The sequence below is a fragment of the Saccopteryx leptura genome, chromosome 1 (assembly GCF_036850995.1).
Source record: "Saccopteryx leptura isolate mSacLep1 chromosome 1, mSacLep1_pri_phased_curated, whole genome shotgun sequence".
Taxonomy (NCBI): Eukaryota; Metazoa; Chordata; class Mammalia; order Chiroptera; family Emballonuridae; genus Saccopteryx; species Saccopteryx leptura.
The window spans coordinates 272,185,478-272,210,546 of NC_089503.1; the positions used below are offsets into that span (position 1 = coordinate 272,185,478).

The window sequence follows — 25,069 nt, forward strand, 5'->3', positions numbered from 1 at the left end:
CCAAGTTACCTGCCAATTCCCAAACACACTTCACCTCTGCACATGTGTATGGAGTGAACCTTCCACTGGTTTTTCTTCATGACCAGCTCCTGCTACCTTCACCTCAATCAAGCTCAGGTATAATCTCCCTGACCATATGTCATCCCCAACTGTGCTCACTAGAACAGTATGTTGCTTGATCACATCCTATAATTAATCATTCCTTTGTCTTTTTGCTAGTGAGGTCCTTAAAAATGAGAATGTGCCTGGCTACATAAGAGAGACTCAAAAACATAAGCAAAAACAGAAGAAAGAAGGAGTAAATAAGAGACCTTGGGTATAAGTGGACCTAAACCTGAGCCTGAAAGCCACGAAGTAGCACTCTGGGGGCAGGCAAGTCACTGCTTTGCGGCTCCCACTTCACAACAAAAGTGTGTATGCTGATGGTATGTCACAGAATGTAGAGCACACACTTTCCTGGGGCCACGCTTTCCTGGCAGGAGCTGAGGACATAATTTTTCACTCCAGTTATTTTCAAGGTAAACTTACTTGGCCCCTCAGGGACTACCTTGGAAGTGGTTTGGAAGTGTCATAGAACGGAAAGTGAGCAGGTAGGACAAGACCTTTCGCTTGTTTATTAGCTTCTTTAGGTTCTCTTTCTAGGGGCAGCAGCTATGAAGGCAGACAGAGCTGTGCTGTCTCAGCCACCCCTCCACCTGGGACAATGCTTGGCTGCAGGGCACCCTGTATCCAAACCCAGCCCTTTACCTTTATTGTCAGCAGCAATAAATCCAAGGATGTTTTCATGGCGCAGCATTACTGTCTGGTATATCTCTGCTTCTCGGAACCAAGACCGTTCTTCCCGAGAAGAGAAAATTTTCACAGCCACATCACCACCCCTCCAACGACCGCGCCACACTTCTCCAAACCGGCCCTTGCCAATAATCTCCTGTAAAACGATGGTTCGGGCCACTGTGCGCTGGACGAAAAGGGGTAACCCTACAGACCAAAGAATGGAAAGAAAGCTGATAAGGTAAACCTGCTAAACTGTAACTCCCACTCTCAATGCCACACTAGAAAAGCCCTTCCCACGGTGTCCTGCACTGCACTGGTCCACTGACCATGGAGAGCTGTGGCTGCCCCTGAACCATGTCCAGCTAATCCACAAGAGGACTACGCCAGGCAGCGACAGAGTGAACACAGAAAGGGGCATGGCCAGGACTAGCTTTTCCTGATCTAAGAAATTTATTCTCTCAGTTGGCATGGATGGCAGATTAAAATATAAATGTCTGATGAGATTTACCAACTCTGCAACCAGCCTCCTGTGCACCAATCTACCTTATGCTGATGAAGAAGAAAAAGGGCAGAAAAGATCAAAGACTTGAGTGGAAGCGTCTTCTGGCTGTTCTGCTCATTCGCCACTAGAGGGTAGTGCTGTGTGGCCCATGAAACCCAAAATGTGGTCAATGAACAAAAGGATCCCCTGCTTTCTCCAAGGAGATCAAAGTTCTGCTTCACAGGCAAGTGCTCCAGATGTAGAATGGAAGACTACTCCTGCTTATTCTATGATTAATTTTATTGTCTTTACAGGACTCATTCAACATCTTCCTATCCAACCAATCACCCTTACCATCATGACTCTTAACTCTCACTTCCTTTCCCTAACCAAATTAAAAAATATTATGAATCCCTAACTCTTGCAGATGTGAACTACCATTTACTGTATGCTTAGTGTGCATTAGGCACTATGCGCTAAGAGCTTTACATAAATTATCTCATTTTCTCACAACCCTTTCAATTGTTATTATCCCCATTTTGCAGATGAGAAAACTAAGGTCCAAGGGGAAAGATTAAGTAACTCACTCAAATTCATACAAGCAGTAATTATATGATTTTAAGCAGAGATTAAAATCTAGTACTGTTTGACTCCAAAGTTCATGCTTTTAACTAGAACAGTACAGAACCTCCAAAATGTTTCTCAGACACCTCCTCCTCCTCCTCTCTGTGCCAGTCCTAGTCTGGCCCCTGTTTAACACACTTCCAACTGGTCTTCCTGCCTCTCATCTCACCCTGCTCCTGCACTCCACACAGAGCCCCACCTCACCCCTGCGCCTCTAACAGGACACTGGCAAATGAATGAATTCATCTTCCACACCACTGCCAGCATTCCTTCCACAGGAAAATATGAACATTTCTTTTCCCACGTAAAAACTTTCAGTAGATGCCTCTCGTTTTGTCAGAAAAAGCGCAGCACCCAAGGTCCTTTCCTTCTGGGTCGGTCTGTCACCCCCACCCTCCCACTCCACATCAATTCCTTAAATATGTGGCGAACTTGCATGCATTTTTGTTCTTTTGCTTAAGACATTTTCCTTGGCCTGGAATGTTCCCTGCCGACTCATTTCATTTAAAACTTTGAACTCAGTCTTCAAGACCCCTTTGGATCCTCTGTGAGACTTCCCAACAACCCGTCTCTTCTACCCAACCTTGGCCCAGCCTCTCTCTTATGGTGCTCATCCTGTATCACCCAGAGGATACTCAACATGTGTTGGTTTGTGTGAACTGAAAGTCATTTAAGCAGCAAGGACTTATTCACCTTATTCTATAGTATTAAACCTCCAACACCTTAGAAGCTCTGCATATTCTGAATTAAGAATGAACTAAACATTTCAGAGAAATACTTATTAATCGGTTTGCTCCAGCTGACCAAGTAAACATCACATACCTTCCAGGGCCTCAGATGGACTACAGAAACCCAGCTACCCTCCTCCAGCAACAAATCAATTCAGTTAGCCAGGTAGTTTTAACCACTGCCCTACCTCTTTCGCTAAAGAACAAGCCATAGATTTTCTCTCTTCCTAAGAGTATATCCATCATTTCAGCACTCTCTACTACAGAGCTTGGTAAAGGCAAAACCACTAAAATTCAAGAGATATCACAGCTCAAAGTACTCCTTGTGTTCAAGGAGAGATGTCTGGCTATGACTGATGGCATAATTTCCCAACAGAACACGTGACAAAAAAAATACATAAACACAAAATGCTCACAAATATGATTCCGTATGTTTTAGCTAGAATGGCAACAATAACCTTGGTGGATGATTTTTTTTTTACAAGAACAGAATACCATCATCATTAAAATAATTGTTTATCTTCATAAAAAGACTATTTTGCAATCATATTCATATCTAATAATTGAGCTATACACCCTGAGACCTGAACAACCCAATTCCCTTTATCCTATTCTAGTCCCACAACAAGGTCCAGTATTTGGTTCAATTCCCTTATCTAAGAAAGACTTGGTTACCAAACAGGCAGTACAAGAAATGGTGCTGATGCCATGCTAGAAGCCCAAGCTGCCTTTACTTAACCCCCACCAAAAACCCCTGGGCAACTGGTAAAGTCAGTGATTTACCAAACCCAGCTTTCGGCTTTACTCGATGTCCTGAAACTCTCCTGGGGGTTGCTCAGAGATCAATGATTAGCTGTTACCACCTCACAGGAACATGGCACACTCCTGTTTCTCAAAAGGGGCCTTAAATTGAGCACTCCACTGCTCAGGTGGAACCAGATGAATTTTAATAGAGGTATGGTTACAGCATGTGAAGAGAGGCAGAGTTTCTGGAGAGGAGAGTTTTGCACTTGACCTTTAGAATTCCAGGGAGTGAAAGATTTTATGTGACCCCCATTATCTTATCTTATTACATGTCAGACTCCAAAAGAATGGGAAGTATGAACCAAATGACTCAATGCTGCTAGAAACAAGCCTAAGGCCCAGCCTTTTCCCTAAATGCTCTATTCTGCTGGGAAGCAGTGATAAAAGCCAGCAACAAACATTGGCCTGAAGAACCAAGTACCTGAGCCAGACCCCGATGTGGACAGATCGTAGACAAGATCCTGGAGCGTCTTGTCTTTGGACAGGCACATCTCACAAGAGGGATCTTCCATGTCCAGCCTCTGGCGGTTGTGATAGACACGCTGATGATAGTTAATGACAAGGAAAACAATGATGATGATGAGAAACAGGAGGAACACTGGGCCGGCAATAATGCCAACCAGCTCCACAGGGCCCCACATGGAAGGGTGCTCAGGCTCCTTGAGGTGACCTGGATCAAATGAGAGAGGAGAGGGAAAGAAGAAAGAGTAAACACAAGAAAATGCATTGCCTTATTTATCCCTGACACCTCCTTCCGGGTAAAACGTCCCTTCCCTCTCCATGTGTTCAAGGTGTTTTTGACCTCTCTGCTCTCACCAGGCTAGTCTGTCTGCCTGGATGCTCTCAAATACAAACCTCTCTAGTTAAGGAGCTCTTTGCAGCAGTCAAACCCACTTTGTAATTCATGGTGCTTTTCTCATCTCAGTGCCCCAGAAAGATCTGTTCTTTCAACTTCTAACAGCTCCTTTAAGCTCTGCTCCAGTATCTCTCCTACTCCTCCAATCGCCCCAGTAATACCTTCTAAATGGTAGACCTGTATACAGATGGGATCTAATACTTTCCAGCCTTGATCACTGTCCTTTTTGCCCAATTCAAGTCCCTCTTCCTATTTTTGCCCTTATTCCCACAACAGCTCCCTTCACACAGCTCTGGGGATGCCTCTTTCAGGACCAGTCCTATACCCTCTCCTCGGGTCCCTGCCTGGCTCTCCCACTCCTCAACAGCTGCCTATGGCTGCTTGGTCACTATCCAAAATGCAGATTTCTCCCTGGGATCAACGTGATAATAATCTGCCTCCCTTACTTTCCCAATCTACAAACCTGACATGGGGGCAATCCCATCCCTTGTCACCTTAGGGACCTTCAAGAAGGTTCCTTTACCTATCATCAAATAAAGGGATTGGGGAAGAGTAGAGAAGGATGAAATGACAGGGGTGCCCTACCTCCAAGAAGAGCCAATAGTCCAACAAGGGTGTCCACTCACCACTGGGCACCCTCAGGTCGATCTTGTTGCAGAAGTCAGTGTAGCAGCAGTGGGTATTACGCAGATCCTCAGAACTCAGGCAGTAGAAGGGCTTCCCAGCGGGGACAAGCTCCACTTTGGGGATGCAGGTGCGCACATGGTGCTCCATCCCATCCAGGTTGAAAATGGACACCATGCAGGCCCCATCTGTTTCACATGTGTAGTTGGCCTGTAGGCAGTTGGTGCATGTACACAGAAGAGCTGCAGGAAATTTGGGAGTAGACACTGACATCAGTGATCAGATCTTAGCTGCGGTCCTCTTCCAGACTTAGAATATCCTTCCTTACTTAGCATACTTGATGTTCCAAAATACAGAGCTTTTATTTAAATAGGGTCAGCAAGATGATATCGTCAATGGAGGCACAGCCTTTTCACCTGTTTATTCAGCTCGCAAACAAGGCTTTCAAGGCCCCACCATTTTCCTCTAAGTGCTATATTTTATGCCTATGAGACACAGAGATACTACCTTGTGAACTATGCCTTAGACAAACACTTACTACAAATTATTGGAAACATGTTTTCCTTTAAATGTAGATGGCTGAGCATGCGAGAAAAGCTCTCTTTGGAGAATACATGTCCTGCTCCCCCCAAATACAAACACAAACACATATCCCCCCAATAGGTGGTATATGCAACCATCTCTGGGACTAGTGAGTTTTGCTGGCTATGTAGTAAACATAAGGGTAGACTATTGACAGGAAATTACTCTAAATGAATTCAGTGCCTCTGAAAGCCAGTTCAGCAGCCCTGGAGTCTGAAATCCTTTATTTACCAGTCTAACAAGAATAGCACAGATGGCAGCAGCTGGTTCTCCGCAACACTGTCTCCCATGAGCCTAACCCAGCCCTGACCTCTTGGGATGGACAGGAGTGTGGCTTTAGCCACTACAATACTTAGGATGGGACTCACAATGTTGAATGAAGCATTCACCCACAAGGGATGGAGGTGGTAGGGCCCACCCAGGTCCCAAATTGGATAATAAATGAAAACAATTTGGATACCAAGGGAAAAGGTATTCAAACTAGGGCCCCTAGAGAAGGGACATGTGTGACCAGTCCCATGAAAAACTAGCCTGTCCTAATTCATCCCTTTAGGCGGTAAACAGTCTATCTTTGTCTCTTCCTCCAATACACTGGAAGGTATCTCTTGGCTCTGCAAATCCAAAGACAGATTCTAAATACTTCACTGCCCAACCTCTTTCTCAGGCTTGCTATAAAGGACACACTCCCCTGCCATTTCTACCCAAGGAGACAAAGGCAAAAAAACACCGACAGGTAAATGAGCAGTGTGGATCTTCAGTGCAGGCCCTGTGGTTATTGTTTTCAAAGCATCTGATCAGACCCCTTTCTTCTGGGAGAAATTCCAAAACATGCAGCAGGTCTGCACAGTGCTACATCTGAAAGGCAGGAAGTATAAAGCAGGTTCCCTTTAGACTAGGTTCCAAATCATAGAAGGAATTTTATTTCATTTTCCCACTGATTTGAGAGAAAGAGAGGGGCGGGGAGGGAAGGGATAAAGTGAGAGGGGGAAGAAAAGGAAAAGGAGAGGGGGGGGAAAGGGGGGAGAGGGAAAGAAGAAGAAGGGGAGGGAGAGAGAGGGAGGGGAGAGGGAGAGGGGGAGGGGAAGGGGGAGGGGGAGGGGAGAGGATTTATTTCTGTGACCTTCCAAATACTCAATCCGAATTTGTTTTACTCATGCTAGAGTCCTGTAGGTTACTTCAGGACAGCTAATGCCAACTCCCCTTTGTGTCAGTGGGACATTCTGGCACAAAAGGGGCTCCCCATGGAGTGCATAGCTCTCAGTGCTTGTGCCAGGACGCCCAGCAAAAAGAACAGCATTAAGTCTATTTTGGGAAGCGAGAAGGGAAAGCGAACAACTCCAAGTGGGCTATTCTCAGCACAGTGGGATACACAGGCCAGACCTGAAGCGAAGCTGCCTTTTTTAAAAAAAGCTCACTTCGGAGTCGTCAATTAGCAGGCAGGAGAGCCAGGAGTCTCTGATTTCAGATACTTATTCTTTCATTGGTTCATGGGCCCTTTCACAGTGATTCATCCTGGAGAACGAACACACCCACACGTGGCTCATTGTTTTTGGGAAGTACTTAAACAATCTTGGTGTAAGACAGGAAAGAACAAAAGTGGTGAAATCTATGCTAGACAGGACGAAGAACGGAACTGGGAGCAGAGCCATGTGGGTCTGTGATAAGGAATTGAGCAAGTCCACGAATCTATCTGGGCCTTGGCTGCGCAACCAGAAAAGATTATTTTTCTTACAGAAATGATACAAAGATTAGGCAAATATCGCTAAGAGCTGTGGGTACTCTGAGAAAGACTCTCTGCACCCATCTGGCATGTCTATATATTTTACAATGAGTAAGAAGTTTGAAAAAGATAACCATCGCTATTGCCCACACCCCTGAAAAGGCTTCAGTTACTACCACTAGAGTCACAGCAGGGTACCAGGGCAGGAAACAGGTCAGAAAGACCTCAGGCTCAAATAACAGCTCTAATATTGATCACATGACCTTGAGTGGGTTAGGAACTTTCAACCTTCAGGCACCCCAATTTCCTAAGCTGTAAAGTGGGACTGTTAATAATTAATGTCACAGGACTATGTAAAAATTTTTTTAAAAAGAGCTTAGCAAATAGATGCTCAATAAATTTTAATCCCTACTCTCAAAGTAAAACGCAAACACACACAATGGATCTCTTTAACCACTAATTAAGAAATGGCAAGTTACAGCAAAAAAAACGGCTGTTTGCACCTCAGCTCTGCCAGTAACTAGTCACATGGCATTGGGCAAGTCATATAACCTCCTGAACTTCATTTTCCTCATGATTAACCAGAAAGAAGGGACTGAACTAGATGACCTCTAAAAGCCTCCAGCTGAAATATGACATCTAGTTTATTTCTTAATTCCCAGTGTCTGCCTCACTGGCCCACTGGGAGGTTCTGCTTTAAATTTTATATACCTTCTTGCCCGACCAGGTGGTGGCACAGTGGATAGAACATCAGACTGGGACACAGAGAACCCAGGTCTGAAACTCCGAGCTCGCCGGCTTGAACACAGGCTCATCCAGCTTGAGCACGGGTTGCTGGCTTGAGCGTGGGATCACAGACATGACCCCATATTCTCTGGTTTGAGCCCAAAGGTGGCTAGCTTGAGCAAGAGGTCACTCACTCTGCTATAGCCCCCCAGTCAAGGCACATATAATAAAGCAATCAATGAACAACTAAGGAGCCGCAATGAAGAAATGATGTTTCTCATCTCCCTTCCTGTCTGTCTCTCCCTATCTGTCCCTCTCTCTGTTGTCTCACACACACACACACACACACACACACACACACACACACACAAATTTATGCACCTTTTCCTGAACTCTAAAGACAGACATTATGTTTAGTCTTCTCATTTTCATTGAAACAAAATAAGTGACAATTAGACATCTGAATTTACTATAAATTTACTAGTACACTAAATCACAAACCTAATTTCAATGTCTCTGAAAAGCTAAATATGGATTAATGATAACAGCCCTTTATAATGTTTCATATTGACTCATCAAGTGAAATCAGTCTACACATGTGTATATAAACAACACATATCAGTTATGTAGTAGAAATAACACAATTAGGAAAATCAATCACAGAGGAGTAACAAAATCATTCCATAATACACAAACAAGTTAAGAAGTGGTCAAAAGGAAATTCCCACTGCCACAGCATTCTGTTATTGACAAGCCAGTCAAATCTGAACTAAAGACAAAACTACTTTGACAGGATTTGACAACGGTTCCAAAGTATGATTAGAAGGTGGTCTGTGTTAGGAAGTAAATGCAAATTTGATTCGTGAGAGAGGCTGTGTTTTTTTTGTGTGTGTTTTTTTTTGAGAGGCTGTGTTTTGAGGAAGGCTGACAAGTCCCAACAGGAGCAGACTCTGTCTAGCTGCATGTTGTGCAGGCACTAACACTGCCAGATCTCACCAAGACGACCTCACTGCAGGCAGGACACTGGTTGGGTCCCCTTTCTTACCCACTGGCAGACACTGAGAGGACATTCAATGAGGCCATGGTTCACTGTGAATTCCTAAAAACCACCACACAGGGCTAGACTCATGCCACTCAGCCCAATATTAAGCCTGAGACCACATCACCAGGGGACAAGATGTGAGAGAGCGGAGGATGGTGGCACCCACCTCAAAAGGTAAGAGGCATACCCATGCACATTTGTCCTGGTAGATAAAGGTTCATGAATGATCGAAAACATTTTACAGTTACAGTACTCATGATTTTTAGCTTATATTTAGTGCTCCTTAGAGACACATCAGACAGGCCAACCTGATAAGAATAGCCTTTTACAACCTGTAAAGCCAGCAGAAGCCACGGCCACCATCAGAGCAGCCCGGCCCATGCAGGTTTGCATTGGATTCGGACAGTCGGTAAAGAAACAATGAAGCCAAGAACTGGTGGGCCATCATCTTTAATCCTAGCTTGCACCCGGCGGGCAAGTAAAAACACACACTGGGCTCCAAAACCCACTCACATTCAGTACTCACAAAGCTACTGACTTATCCGAGTTTCCTAGAATCAAAGGTTTCTAGCTCACCAGACTTATTCACCTCTGTTCCCCATCTCCTTCCTTCTCCCCGCACAAACTCTGCACAAACTGGCTTCTCACTCAACACTCCGCCATCTTGGCTGCTTCTCCTGGCCTCCTCCACGTGGCCTTTCTCTGCTCTCCTCTCTAATGCTAATCTCAGGAACCAAGAGCCCAAGCTCCTGTTCTGCCCCTATTTTATAGTGTAGAAATCCAAACCTTTAATCCAATATACAAAATAGGGAAGTCTCTAATACAAAGCCACTTATCTGGGGCATGACAGGATTGTACCACCTCACAGCAAAAAGGGTGGGAAAGGCTTAATCCTAAAACCAAACCCCAGGCTACAAGGATCCTGCCTGCCCACAGCTACACACATTAATATCACTTGGGCAACGGCCTCCACGTGGGCAGTGCCATCTTTAACAAAGTGAGCGTAATATATTTTATCTGCCCAACACAACCCATGATTACTTTAATTATTTTCCCTAGACCTTATCCAACCCTGCTACCTCTTCCTTAGGACAGAACAAAGACCACAACCCAAATTTCACTTGGAAGCTTTCAGAGGTCATCTAGTTCAGTCCCTTCTTTCTAGTTAATCATGAGGAATATGAAGGTCAGGGAGGTTAAATGACTTGCCCAATGCCAAAGTGATCTTGAACAAAACAAAACAAAGTTGGAGAACTCACACTTTCTGACTTGAGCGCGGGCTCACCAGCTTGAGTGTGGGCTCACTGGCTTGAGCATGGGATCAAAGACATGACCCCATGGTCGCTGGCTTGAGCAAGGGGTCACTGGCTCAGCTGGAGCCCCCAGGTCAAGGCACATATGAGAAAGCAATCAATGTCGCAACTATGAGGTGTTGCTTCTCATCTCTTCCCTGTCTCTCTCTCTCTAGCTAAAAAAAATAAAAATAAAAAGTATACAGAATGAGAGACTTACAAATCATATATCTAATAATGGTCTAGTATATAGACTGTATAAAGAACTCTTACAACTCAACAACAAAAAACAATTTAAAAGAATGGGCAAAGGACCTGAACAGACATTTCTCCAAAGAAAATAGGAATGTTCCAAAATGGCCAATAAGCATATGAAAAGATGTTCAACATGATCTCAAATGCAAATTAATTTCAAATTCAAATGCAAACAAAAACCATAATCAGATACCACTTCATACCCAGTAGGAAGGCCTTAAAAATTTTAAAAAGAAAAACCGCAAGTGTTGGTGAAGACCCAGAGAAACTACAACCCTCAAACATAGTTAAGATCACTGTTGAAAACAGTGCAATGGCTCCTTGGTATGTTAAACACTGAATTATTATATAACCCAGTAATTCTACTCCTACTTGTACACCCAAAAGATTAAAAACAAGTGTTCACACAAAAATTTGTATGCAAATGTTCATAATAGCACTATTCTTAATAAAAAGATAAATATAACCCAAATGTCCATCAAATAATGAATGGATGAACAAAATGTGGTATAGTATTCAAACAATGGAGTATTATTCAGCCATAAAAATGAATAAATTATTGATATATACCACAACATGGATAAATTTTTTTTAAAAAACTGCCAGGTTAAGTGAAATTAGTCACACATTGTATGAGTCTATTTATATTAAATATCCAGAAAGCAAAATAATGGTTGTCAAGGGGAAGGAGAATGACTGCTTAACTGGGTTTCTGGGTTTCCTTGGTGGAAAGGAAAAAGTTCTGCAACTAGATAGTGCTGATGATTTGCACATGTTATGAAGGTACTTACCACCACTGAATTGTATACTTTAAAATAATGGAAAATTACCTGACCGGTGGCAGTGCAGTGGATAGAGCATCAACCGGGACACTGAGGTCCCAGGTTCAAAACACCAAGGTTGAGCATGGGCTCATCCAGCTTGAATGCAGGCTCGCCAGCTTGACATGACACCATGGCTGCTGGCTTGAAGCCCAAGGTCACTGGCTCAGCTGGAGTCCCCCCCCCCCCCCCGGGGTCAAGGCACAAATGAGAAGCAATCAATGAACAACTAAAGTGCCACAACTATGAGTTATGAGTTGATGCTTCTCATCTCTCTCCCTTCCTCTCTCTCTCTCTCTCTCTCTCTCCCCCCCCCCTTCTCCCACTCTCCCCCCACCCCCGCTAAAATAAAAAGGTTGGAAAACGGTTTTCTGTTATATGCACTTTTACCACAATTTTTAAAATACCATAAATCTTTGTAAAATATATATATACAATTTCAATTATAAAACCAAAACACCAAAACCTAACACATACATAGGAAAAACTGGAGGTACAGTGTTCCAAATGTGTTCTTCAAGCTTTACGCTGGCTGAGATGATCCAGAACCTCTGAATTCCACAAGGAGGGAACCAGGGTCCTTTTCTTCACTATTTTCTCACTGGTGACCAGCACAGTGCCTAGCAAATAGCATTGTGCTTAATAAATCTCATTCAGTAAATTTCAGCCTAATAATTAGAGAGGGAACAAGGCTCTGCCAGAGTGGCTCAGCTTTTATCCACTCTATATATGTTTCTACATTTTCATCTTTAAAAGGGTTCCACTGTCCTGGCTGTTGAGTGTGAATGTCCCGGGTTCATTCCCGTCAGGGCACACAGGAGAAGCGACCATCTGCTTTTTCACCTGCGCCCCTCCTGCAATCATGGCTCAATGGATTCCAGCACCTTTCCCCAGGACACTGAGGATGGTTCTGTGGAGCCTCTGCCTTAGACACTGAAAATAGTTCAGCTGCGAGCATGGCCCCAGACGGGCAGAGCATTGGCTCCAGACAGGGGTTGCCTGGTGGTTCCTGGTAGGGGCACATGCGGGAGTCTTGTCTATCTCCCTTCCTCTCACTGGGAAAATAAGAATAAATAAATAAATTTTTAGAAAATAAATAAAAATAAATTTAAAGGTTTCACTGCTTTAAAAAGAAGATAAAAAGTTGTTCAGTAATTACTGATCTAGACAACAGCCTATGCATTTATGAAAATGCTGAATTAAAAAATGAGGTGTCTGAGCCCTGGCCAGATAGCTAAGTCAATTAGAGTGTCATTCAAATACGCCAAGGTTGCAGGTTTGCCCCCTGGTCGGTCAGGGCACATATAAGAATCAACCAATGGCCTGACCTGTGGTGGCGCAGTGGATAAAGCGTTGACCTGGAAATGCTGAGGTCGCCGGTTCGAAACCCTGGGCTTGCCTGGTCAAGGCACATATGGGAGTTGATGTTCCTGCTCCTCCCCCCATTCTCTCTCTGTCTCTCTCTCTCTCTCTTCTCTCTTCTCTCTCTCTCCCCCTCTCTCCTTTCTAAAATGAATAAATAAATAAAAAATTAAAAAAAAATCAACCAATGAATGAATAAATAAGAGGAACAAATTGATGTCTCTCTCCTATGCTCCCTCTCTCTCTAAAGTCAATACATTTTTTTTAATAAATTTTTTTTAGAAATGGAGGTGTGTGGCACTAAACTGTCACAAAATAGAGACAATGTTTGGTTCTCCCAAGAAGGGTACTGCCAAAGCTCTGACTAACCTAAGTAGAAAAGTCTTGCAGGGTTACGGTAAAGCCATCAGATGTTATTGGTAAAAAAGACCCAAGTTACACGTTCGCCTTTTACAATCATCAAAATTAGATGTAAAAATACATTATCAAGTTTCCAAGAACCATAACAGTCTTGGGACTTGTGTTGTTGGTGGTACCCCACCCCCCAAAATGTGGTGGTAAAAGCACTTTTGGAAAAAATTTAACTGACTTAATAAAGGAAGCTATTTGTATGAGGAGGGAAAAAACACCGATTTAACAATAAGACAGTTGATAAGCTTGATATTTAATTACAATCTGGGAAAGGTCTCGGAATGGAGTTTGCATGAGAGAAAGGTATTTGAAAAGCCAGCTTCACACTGTGTCTATTCTACAAACTACCTTTCTGACATTCTACTTGGAGACAGACCCAACCTCAGAGAGCTGTTTAAACAAGTTCACCTCTAAGCCTCAGGTCTGGAGAATGAAAGCTTTGTTCTCACTCAAAAGAGACGTTTGATGTTTATACTAAAGAGACCTGTCATTGCAACTTAATTTATGGCTGACTGTAAATACCTGAACATCCAGCTAGGGCCCACCTGCTGTCCAGAAGAATGTTAAGGCAAAACTTGAATGAGTGGCATCATTATGATGGAGCATGTCCAACGTTCTTACGACCTAATTGTACAGACTCAGGCACCATAGTTAAACTATCTACTAGTAACCTGGTATTTCTCCTTTACTTACAGTTCATCATGAACATGCAGAAACACTGTTTTCTTTCTTCACTGTATATAAATAAGACATATTTGTGGCTCATTAGGGCAGGGGAAGATATTTATCAGTAATATTTTGTATCTGCTTCCTATTTACTCCACTATGGATGAGTAAAGAGGAGATGGTGTACAGCAGTTTTGAGTGAGAAGAGGGATAGGAATGGTTGTTTTAGGCATCTAGGACAACAAAGGAAAATAACCTATATATACAACAGATGATAAAATTACAGTAGGACAGAATTGGAATTATTTACCTAGGATTTTGCTGAGAGAGCAGAAATAAAAGAATTCAATTAAACAAATTTATTAAGTATTTAAAATACGCAAGGTTCTGTGACAAGACAATGTCATAAAAAAATAAGTCTGGTCCTAGCATCAATTTTTAGGGGATACAGGGTAGGAGAATGGGAGAAGCAGACAACTAAAAACCAATATGAATCTCTGTACTGTCAATAAGGAATAAAGAGAAAAGCAGAAAGGTTGGAATCACTGACGAGGGTAAGACAGAAGGACAAAGAAGGTCCCACATTGGAGGATACTGGATTGAGTGAAGAAGAGAAGTTCTGCCAAGGCACAGAAAAGCACAAGACATGTTAGGTCCACAGTGAATAGACAGATACAACAATATCAATGTTCCAGCCCAGAGATAGGAAAGTAAAGGTCTGATTGGACAGATTGTGATGCCAGGCTAAGGATTAATCCTGAGTGCCAAAAAAAGCAGTGGAACCATCAGATGCAGAAGGTGTATTTTCCAAAGTTAAATTCAGCACTAGGTTGGAAGAAATGGGAGACTGGAGGCATAGACTGACTTGAATAGGCATCATAGTATGTAGGAGAGTACAGTTAATTAGAGCACATTCTTTGGAGTTAGACCTTGGGCCCATTGCTTAACCTCTGTATGCCCCATTTTTTTCCTCTGTAAAATGGGGACAAGAGTGCCTCAGAGAATAGCTGTACAGAGTCAATGATGTAATACTTAGCATACACTTAAGTGTTAAGTTTAGCTTAACACTTGAATATACAGTAAACATTCAGTCGATCAGAAGCTTTAATTATTACTGTAATCTCAGTCAATAAGAGTATGACCTCTTTGTAGTTTTGTGGTTGTTCCACAAAAAAGTCAATTTGAGTATAAACTTCCCAAAAAAGTCAATTTGAGTATAAACTTCCAACGGGCAAGAACGGACTTTTTCCTCAGTATCCCTCTCACTCAGCTTGGTCCTGGATATTAGAAATAAGCAGCTGATCGAATCTGATTCAACCTTACCTATTAAAACTGGAGAATGATATATACAAACGTACACCAAGATAATAAAGATTTGGGGCACACACACTTAAAAATAATACAGAGCCCTGAGCTGGGTAGCTCAGTTGGTTAGAGCATGATTCTGATACACCAAGGTTGCAGGTTTGATCCCCAGTCAGGGCACATACAAGAATAAACCAATGAACACATAAATAGAACAACAAATTGATATTTCTCTCTCTCAAATCAATAAATTAAAAATTAAAAATAACACAATAAATAATACAAGAATAAACTGTGTTCACATACTTATAACTATAAACCTACTTTTGCCCCACTCTGTGTGTGTGCATGCTTCAATTCACAGATTCCTCAACTTTAACATCACAATAGTCTAAAAAAAAAGAAACTATATCTAAAGCACCCACAATTTCCTCTCTCCTCCAAACTCACTCACAAATATCTAGGAAAAGGTAACAGGCAGTAGATGAAAACCACAGTGGTCAAAGTACTTTTCACACGCAAGGTCCAGCAATGAATGGGATGGCTGGGTACCGACCGGGTCTCAAGTACCCTCAAGCCCTATTTTGGGTTATTTCTTACTCTCCTGCCTTCCTTCCCCATATCAACCACCTGACTCACCACATACACACACCTTTAAAAACAGTGCCTATTTACTATCACACAGTTTCTATCAGTCAGAAGTACAGGCATAACATGACAGTGTCAGCCAGGGTTGCTTTCTCACTGAGGGCCAGGACCTCTTTCACACTTACTGGTTGCTGGCAAACCTCATTGCCTTGTGGACAGGGCTGAGGCCCCCACTTCCCCACACTGCCAGCCAGGGACCACTCTCAGCTCCTAGAGCAGGCCTGTAGATCCTGGCCACGCCAGGTAGCCGCATGGGCAGTTCACACACAGATATTTGTGTTCTTTCAAGCCAGCTGGAGCATCTCTGCCTTCCTTTTATGTGATTGGCTGAGAAAATTCTCTGCTTTCAAAGAACTAGCCTCATTAGGTTCTGTCTCCCATCAAGTCTCCCTATCTGACGATCAACTGTCATGGGACCTTGATTACACCTACAAAATCCCTTCATAGTAGTACCTAGATTCACGTTTGACTGAATAACTGGTAGGGATGTGTGTATACCAAAGGCCGGGAATCTTCGGAGGGGTAAAGGGTGAGATGTATTAATAGTTGGCCGGTTGCCTATCTCAGCTGCCAGAAAGTAAGCTTCATGAAGGAAGGCACGTCTCCTTTTGTTTACTGGAAATAGTGTTTGAATATGGTATGTACTGAATAAACATGTGTTAAAGGAATCTTCAGATAACCACAGTTCTGTGAGTGTGTGTGTTTAGTTTATTTCCGGCTGAAATTGAGATTTCTAACTGTATGCATTAAAATTCTGGTTCAGTGAATCCATTCAGGAGTCCCTAGAATTTCATATAATTTTCTCTCTGCCACAAATTATTTGAACAGCTTTATTTATTTATTTATTTTTTTACAGAGACAGAGAGTGAGTTAGAGAGAGGAATAGACAGGGACAGACAGACAGGAATGGAGAGAGATGAGAAGCATCAATCATTAGTTTTTCCATTGCGCGTTGCAACACCTTAGTTGTTCATTGATTGCTTTCTCATATGAGCCTTGACCATGGGCCTTCAGCAGACCGAGTAACCCCTTGCTTGAGCCAGCGACCTTGGGTCCAAGCTGGTGAGCTTTGCTCAAACCAGATGAGTCTGCACTCAAGCTGGCGACCTTGGGGTCTCGAACCTGGGTCCTTCCGCATCCCAGTCCAATGCTCTATCCACTGCGCCACCTCCTGGTCAGGCTATTTGAACAGCTTTAACAAACTACAGTGGATCCTCATCATTTATAGATTCCATATTTGTGCATCTGCATAGTTGCGAAAATGTATTTGTAACCCCAAAATCAGTACTCATGATGCTCTTATGGTCATCTGTGGACCTTCGCCCTGTGGTGAAAACTTGAGCACGTGAACATCTAAACACCAGTGCACACGCCCCAGCTGGGGCAGAGCACTGCAACGTTCCGCCTTCCTATTCAGCTCTGACATGGTAAGCATGAGTCCTCTTGTGGTCTAATTAGTGCCATGCTTTTCGCCTTTTTGTGTTTTTTTTGTTGTTGGTGGTGGTGGTGATTTCAGTTTAAAATGGCTTCCAAGAGTAGTGCTGAAATGCCAAAAACAGCCATGTGCCTTACAGAGAAAATATGTATGTCAGACAAGCTTTGTTCAGGCATGTGTTATAGTGCTACTGGACTTGAGTTCAATGTTAAATAATCAACAATACACATTTTAAAAGGTGTCTTTAAATAGAAACACACAGGGCCCTGGCCGGTTGGCTCAGCGGTAGAGCATCGGCCTGGCGTGCAGGAGTCCCGGGTTCGATTCCCGGCCAGGGCACACAGGAGAGGCACCCATCTGCTTCTCCACCCCCCCCCTCCTTCCTCTCTGTCTCTCTCTTCCCCTCCCGCAGCCAAGGATCCATTGGAGCAAAGATGGCTCGGGCGCTGGGGATGGCTCTGGACGCAACAGAGCGATGCCCCAGAGGGGCAGGGCATCGCCCCCTGGTGGGCATGCCGGGTGGATCCCGGTCGGGTGCATGCGGGAGTCTGTCTGACTGCCTCCCCGTTTCCAGCTTCGGAAAAATGAAAAATAAATAAATAAATAGAAACACACAGAAGACAAGCTTATGTGCTGATCAGCTGATGAAAATGTTGCGACCAGCAGCTCACAGGAACTGAACCCTGTATTTCCCCTAGGAGCTACGATTCAGCCTTCACTAATGCAGTGTTCAAGTTGACCTGATAGAAGATAACATCACAAACAAGATGACTGGAACAGTCCCATTTTACAGATGGCAGAATGAGGCTGAGAGAGATGTGAAATGGCAGCTCTTGGCACACTAGCACATCATCCTGGTTTATTTTCTTCACAGCACTCATGACTGATAATTGTGTTCGCTTATTTATTTTCCATCTAAGCCATTGCAATTATAAGTACCATGACAAGGATTTAGGGATCTTTGTCTATCTTGTTCTCTGTTATTTTCCCATGTCAAGAATCATTCATTCCAGGCCCATACCCACTGACTGAATAAAGAATTCTCTAGGCCTGACCTGTGGTGGCACAGTGGATAAAATGTGGACCTGGAACACTGAGGTTGCCGGTTTGAAACCTGGGTCTGCCTGGTCAAGGCACAAATGGGAGTTGATGTTTTCAGCTCCTCCCACTTTCTCACTTTCTCTCTCTCTCTCTCTCTCTCTCTCTCTCAAATGAATAAATAAACAAAAGGGGAAATAAAGAATTCTTTGATAGGTAATTGTGTAAATATTAGGGATGCTTGATACGGTAGAGGAAAAGGCAGTGACTTTTTATTATGTTAAATTCAACATATTTAGCAAGACAAATGCAGGCTTAAGGCTAAATGGAGAGAGAAGAAAACCGAAAAGAACTCCAGAGCTGCCAGAAGTAGTAGTAGCACTGTCTGAAACTCAGAGAGCAGGTGATATCACCTGGGACGGAAACTTCACAACTAAACTCTGGTAGCTCTACAGAGTAAGGGAAAAAAAGATACACTCTGTAATAGTAGTTTCACATGGTGTTACATTTATCCATGATGGAGAAGCCAGCAGGCAGAGAACAGACAAGGGCAGAGGTGGTGCCTCTACAGCCCACGCTCAGGTGAAACCATATGTAAGAGAGAACTGACCTAAGCAAAAACCAACAGCAGGTATTTTGAACCTGGCCAGGAGGCAGTGCCTGCAGAGTGAGAACATACAAGTTAGACTGTGGGGGACTGTCAGGTCTGAGCAGCTGATTCCTTAAAAGGTTTCAACAATCCCAGTCTAGAACTAATGGGCTCTGTACCGATGCCTGCAACATTTACAGCAGTAATGGGATGGTGAAAGAGAAAACTTTAGGATTTTCTCTGTATAAATACAGAGAGGAAAATGAGATAACACCCCCCTCCCCACATCAATCCCTACTATAATAGACAAATAACACAAGGATTCAAGACAAAGAGGCGGGATTCAAAATTAATGTTCACTGCTGCTCTGAGCTCTGAGCAAAATCTGGACAGTAAACAACAAGGATTTCAAAATTAAAACAAAAGAGCCACTTCAGTATTCTAATTTAACCTTCAAAAATAAAGAAGATCTAAAGCACCCTGAACTGAGAATTCCATTCTACCTCAACACCCTGTAGTCCTGGGTTATTATGAGAACAGGCTGCAACACAATTCAACTCATGTTCCAAAATGCAACAAGCAGCTCAGACAAGACATGCTGAAAGTAGCAGCATGTCTCCGCTCCTTGTTTTCTGATTCAGATTTTGGTAGCAAGGTTTACCTTACCAGTGGAGAATAAACCTATTTATAGCACAGCAGCCCACCTGAAAGACACAATCAAGTAAAAAGGTTTTGGAGGAAAATGAAGTGCCGCTTCTTCCTGCACTGATTGCAGGTTTCCAAGGTCCTTTTGGATGAAATCCTCAATCTAACTTTCCTGTGTTCACAGGCACCATTCCAGCCTCCTCTCAGCCTCCATGTTCTTATGTAACATTTACATAGTGCCATAAACATACCCAGAGTTGCGTAAGAATTAAACCCTTGCCAAACCAATAAAGCCTAAAGCAGGTCACTCCCTCCAGACTGTCTTTGATTAGCACAGGTATACTGCTGGGTCTAGGATGTAAGGGCCTGTCAAAAGACAGACATTAATTTGAGGAAATCTGACTCCTCTACAAAAATACACAAATAAGAAGAAATAAACCACACTGTGACAAGTGGTGCAGCTATCAATCCCTAGAGTGCTATTCTGCCCCATAAGATAAAAAGTAACCCAACATTGCTTGTTCACTGAAGTCAGAAACTGTGTCTAAAAATACCTCCCAGCCAACTGGCTATCAGCAAGTCAGTTTCACAGATGTCCCAATAACAGTGACACAGATTATTTCCTTACTTTACAGAGGGAAAACTGAGGCACAGTAAGGTTAAGTGACTTATTCAAGGACAACCTGTAAGGGAACAAAGTTCTGGGGCTGAAAACCAGCCTCCTCCCTCCATCTGGCTCTAACTTTTAACCAGAGTAGCCATTTTATTATGCTTCAATCACATCTGTTCCAGGAGCTCTTTGAACAAAACGAATCAGAGATTCCCTTTTCCTCTAAAAGAGTTCACTTTCACTATACTGCAAAACCATGTCCACTGAACAAAATTTCAACACTTGGCCTGAAATGAGATTTTCAGTATGTTCAGAGAAATTAAAAATGTTTGTATCAGAACCTCAAATGTCACCCTTGTTGCCTTCATTTTAAGAAATGTCTTCTGCTACTAATGCAATTTTACATTTTTAAATACTAATATGAAAATTCCACAGCTGGGCCTTAAAGCATGGTATATCTATCAAATGGATGCTGTAAGTCATTCTCCTTATCACTGGTCTTTACTAAGTCAAAGTTAATTCACTAATTAATAGAAACACCTATCCCTCGCTGTCCTCATGCCATGTCCAAGCACCAGGCATCAGGGCTGCCTGGCTCTGCCACTCCTCCAGGCCACCGAGGGAAGCACAACAGAGGAAGTGCAGGGAGGGAAAGCAATCAATTTGTTACCCCACAGCCTCTATTTTCCCAGAACTGACATTTTACTTTAAGTCTTTTGCAACAGTGGTCTCCGCAGCATGCACCACTGGCAACTAAATGTGTCCCGGAAAAAACTGCAGTGTCTGGCCAAGAAGTTTAAAGGGCTTCGAGAATGTTTGCTGGACACACAACCTAATTTCCAATTTACCAAAAAAATAAACTAATTCCTTATTATGACCACCCATCTCACTCCAACAAACATCCATTTTAGGAAGGTTACAAAAAAAAAAAAAAAAAAAATGAACTCTGCCCCATTCAGAACCAGTTGGATTATCAATTAAACATTCTTAACTAAGCTAACAAGAAAAGCCCCACAGACACTACACTAAGTTAACAGGGAAACGGCTGGTAAAAATCTTGCATACAGTAGGGGCAGGATAAAAATTACTATGGAAGAAATGTAAAGATTTATTCATACACATATCAAACGCTAAACCTGAAGACCAAGTCTCCTTATTTACTACCCTACTAGAGAAATAACATTTTATTACACTTTCCAAAAATATGGTCTACAATAAGGTCCAGCAAACATTATTCATGAAAACCATGACCTTACCACAAATGTCACACTATGTTCACACACCTTCATTGTGTTGATAAGAACCATGGTGTATTAGCAGCGAGACCCAAGGGCAAACATGAGATGCTTAACAGAAGTATTAGCCAGTGAACAAAGACCCACAGGCTACACCACTGGAAACAAATATCAAAGCTGGAGATAATGAACCTGTTTTTGAGACTTCAAAGTAGGATGATGTCTTTTCTTGATTGTCTGATTTATTAAAGGATCCTGAACCCACCTGAGAATCATTATTTTTAGTGGAGAGGAGAGTCACAGAACACACACACTTAACCTCCCATTGCTGGACAGCGAGGGGCTGCTAAGAAGTCAAAGCAGCAGGCTTTGTACACGGGAGCATATATATCCTGAGAGTCTCTCCCAGATTCATCGCTGGGTCAACAATCACTTCAGTATAACTGCCAAATATAACCTTCACCTGTGACCCCAATGCCAAAACATATTGGAGACTACTCCCTTAAATTAAATATTTTAGGGTTTCACTTGCTCTTCTCAGCCCTACAAAGCCTCATAAATAACACAGTTAGGGTGTCACAGAAAGGCACCCCACCTCTATAGTTGGGAAGGCTGTGGGGGTTGGAAGGTAAGGGGTGTGAGAGGGTGGGGGAATGTGTGGGGGAAAGACGGGCAAGAGGGGTGGTGTGGGAAGGTAAGTAATTACTGACGAAGGGCCAGGGATACAGTCCAGTGGTGAGATCTTTAAATACTGGGGGTTGGAGGCGGGCTCTAGGGTTTCACCTGAAAGGCATCCACCAGTGAGCAACTGAATGGGCCCCCTGGGGAGGGGTGGGGGAGGAGAGATGGAAAGCAAATACACCTAGATGTAGATTAACCATTCTGGAACTAGGTTTCCTAGGGTTAGAGAGAGTCCAAAGGCAAACTCCAAAAACGGTCGAGGGGTCTCTTCGTCCCACTTCCTCCAAAGAGCTTCCACAGGGCATGTATATTGGAGGTAGGGGTTTTGCCCCACGGAACTCAAGGTACGGAGTTAAGGGGAAATGTGACTCCCTTCCCCAGAACACGAGGGAGGAAGGAGAGGGAGGGGAAGAGATGCCCCGAGTGCAGGACCTAAGGGAAAGGTTCGAGACCCTTTCCCCTATCATCTGAGATGCGCGAGGACTCTCAGCATCAGGCTACCTCGGAAAGCAAAGACCCCATCGCTGCAGCCCCACAATCTTGGCGGGAGAAAAGGCATGCCCCAGGAGCATCTGCAGGGAGGGAATGAAGACCCCCGCCCCTGGACAAGCCGAGGGACAGAATCTTGATTTCCACACTGTGGGAAAGAAGCCTGCACTCCCTTCTATGGAACATGGGGATGCTGGGAGCGCGACCCCCGGAGAGCTCCCTCAATCCAGCTCCACCTAGAGGAGGGCTCGGGTCCCCAAGGGCCCGGCGTGAACTCGGTCGCGGCTGGGCGGCTGAGCTGAGGAGGTCGGGGCGAAGTCACTGTGCGTCACCCGGACTCCTCCGCGCCCCCCGCCCGGCCATATTGTGCGCGTGAGGAAGGGGCGCGCTGTAGCCCAGGCGCAGAGGCGCGAGGCCTCGCCCTCGTCCGGCCCTCTCCATCCCGGCCCCCGCTTCCCCGTACCGGGACTCACCTTGGATCCCCCCGGGCCCGGACCCACCACTGCCAGCGAGAAGAAGGACGACAAGGGTGAAGAAGGAGGAGGTTCCGGCCGACTCCGCCATAGTAACCGCCGCCGCCACCGCCGCCGCAGCCCAGCAGCGCCCAGCGCGCCCGCGCGCGCGCGCGCGCGCCCGGCGCCTCCCCTCCTCCCGCGGCCCCGCTCCTCCGCCGGGCTCCGGCACGTGCGCTCCCGGGGAGCCAGCGCCGTGGCCTCGTGCGCGCCCCCGAAGGGCGGGGCCGGGTGCGCGGGCGCCCGCCTTAAAGGGGAGTGTCCCTGTTAAAGGAGTGGGAGGGGAGGGGCGCGCCCTGGGGTCCCCGGGACCCCCTCACCGGTGAGTAAGGGCACTGCGCTGACAAGGCTAAGCAGAACGCGCAACTTTCGCCCTCCCCTACTCCCCTTCTCCCGGGGTAGGTTATCTGTCAACACCCACCCCTACCCCACATGAAATGCTCTATGAGTGAGTCCCTTGCCTTTTCTGGTTCCCTTAATCCCTACTGCCTAGCCCAGGGGTCCCCAAACTTTTTACACAGGGGTCCAGTTCACTGTCCCTCAGACCGTTGGAAGGCCGGACTATAAAAAAACTATGAACAAATCCCTATGCACACTGCACATATCTTATTTTAAAGTAAAAAAAACAAAACATGAACAAATACAGTATTTAAAATAAACAAGTAAATTTAGGTCAAACTGACCAGTATTTCAGGGGGAACTATGCTTCTCTCACTGACCACCAATGAAATAGCTGCCCCTTCCAGACGAGCGGTGGGCGGATAAATGGCTTCAGGGGGCCGCATGTGGCCCGCAGGCCATAGTTTGGAATCCCCTGGCCTAGCCTCTAGCCCCCTCATTTCCCAGCAGGATCATTGCAACAGTCTGCTAACTGGTCTCCCCCCTGAAATCCTCTGATCAATCATAGGATGCCCCTTTTCAGAACATACTAAGGCTTTCTAATTATGGTACTCAATCTCAGGAAGGGTGCTTGCGAGGCACTCCCATTTTGCTCGTAGGTAAGAACGCTTTTGGCAAACAATTTGGCATTATATGTATCAAATGCCCTAAAATATACCCATTGATCCCCTATTTGTCTTCAAGAAATGACAGAGAACAAATGTTTCAAAAAGTTTTAACTGTTGCATGTTTATCATTGTAAAAGGCTAGAAACCTAAGTAGATAATAATAGAAAACAAAAAAGAAATAATGGTTCGTCCGTATAATGAGTACTATTTAATAATTAAAAGTTATGTTTATAAAAAGTAATAAAGTGCCTGACCTGTGGTGGCGCAGTGGATACAGCATCGACTTGGAATGCTGAGGTACCCGGTTTGAAACGCCCAGCTGGCTCCATCAAGACACATGCCAGAAGCAACTACTACCAGCTGATGCTTCCCGCTCTCCCCTGCCCACCCTTTCTCTCTCTCTCCTCTCCCTAAACATCAATAAAAATCTTTAAAAAAAAGTAATGAGGCCCTGGTCGGTTGGCTCAGTGGTAGAGCGGCGGCCTGGCGTGCATTAGTCCCAGGTTCGATTCCCGGCCAGGGCACACAGGAGAAGCGCCCATCTGCTTCTCCACCCCTCCCCCTCTCCTTCCTCTCTGTCTCTCTCTTCCCCTCCCACAGCGAGGCTCCATTGGAGCAAAGATGGCCCGGGCGCTGGGGATGGCTCTGTGGCCTCTGCCTCAGGCGCTAGAATGGCTCTGGATGCAACAGAGTGACCCCCAGAGGGGCAGAACATCGACCCCTGGTGGGCATGCCGGGTGGATCCCGGTCGGGTGCATGCGGGAGTCTGTGTGACTGCCTCCCTGTTTCCAGCTTCGGAAAAAAATGAAAAAAAAAAAAGTAATGAAGTGAGAAAATGTTAAATGAATGATAATAATGATAAATAAGATAATGATAAATGAAAAAGCAAAATACAAAACTGTTTACAGTATTAATATCTGTATGTGAAAAAAAAACAGAAGAAAATTACCAAATATTATCAGTAGTTATTACTAGAATTATTTTTTACTTTCTTTTATATATTTCAGTATTTTCTAAATATTTTACAAATAAGCAAGTGTTACTTTAAATTTAGGGAAAATGCTTTTGAAAGATAAAATCACCTGTCTTTCTAAAAAGAGTTCACTT

The 25,069-nt window shown here is 44.2% G+C and overlaps 1 protein-coding gene across 1 annotated transcript in view; it reads right to left on the reverse strand.

Annotated features, from left to right (window-relative positions):
• Nucleotides 1-24,343, reverse strand: part of ACVR1B (activin A receptor type 1B) — a 43,146-nt gene extending 18,803 nt beyond the window's left edge. The window contains exons 1-4 of the mRNA XM_066353754.1: nucleotides 22,917-24,343; nucleotides 4,894-5,133; nucleotides 3,833-4,081; nucleotides 748-978 (exon numbers count right to left, since the gene is read on the reverse strand). Of these exons, the coding sequence (XP_066209851.1) occupies nucleotides 748-978; nucleotides 3,833-4,081; nucleotides 4,894-5,133; nucleotides 22,917-23,007 (811 nt within the window). The 5' untranslated portion in view covers nucleotides 23,008-24,343. The remainder of the gene's footprint in view (nucleotides 1-747; nucleotides 979-3,832; nucleotides 4,082-4,893; nucleotides 5,134-22,916) is intronic.
• Nucleotides 24,344-25,069: the final 726 nt, after the last annotated feature.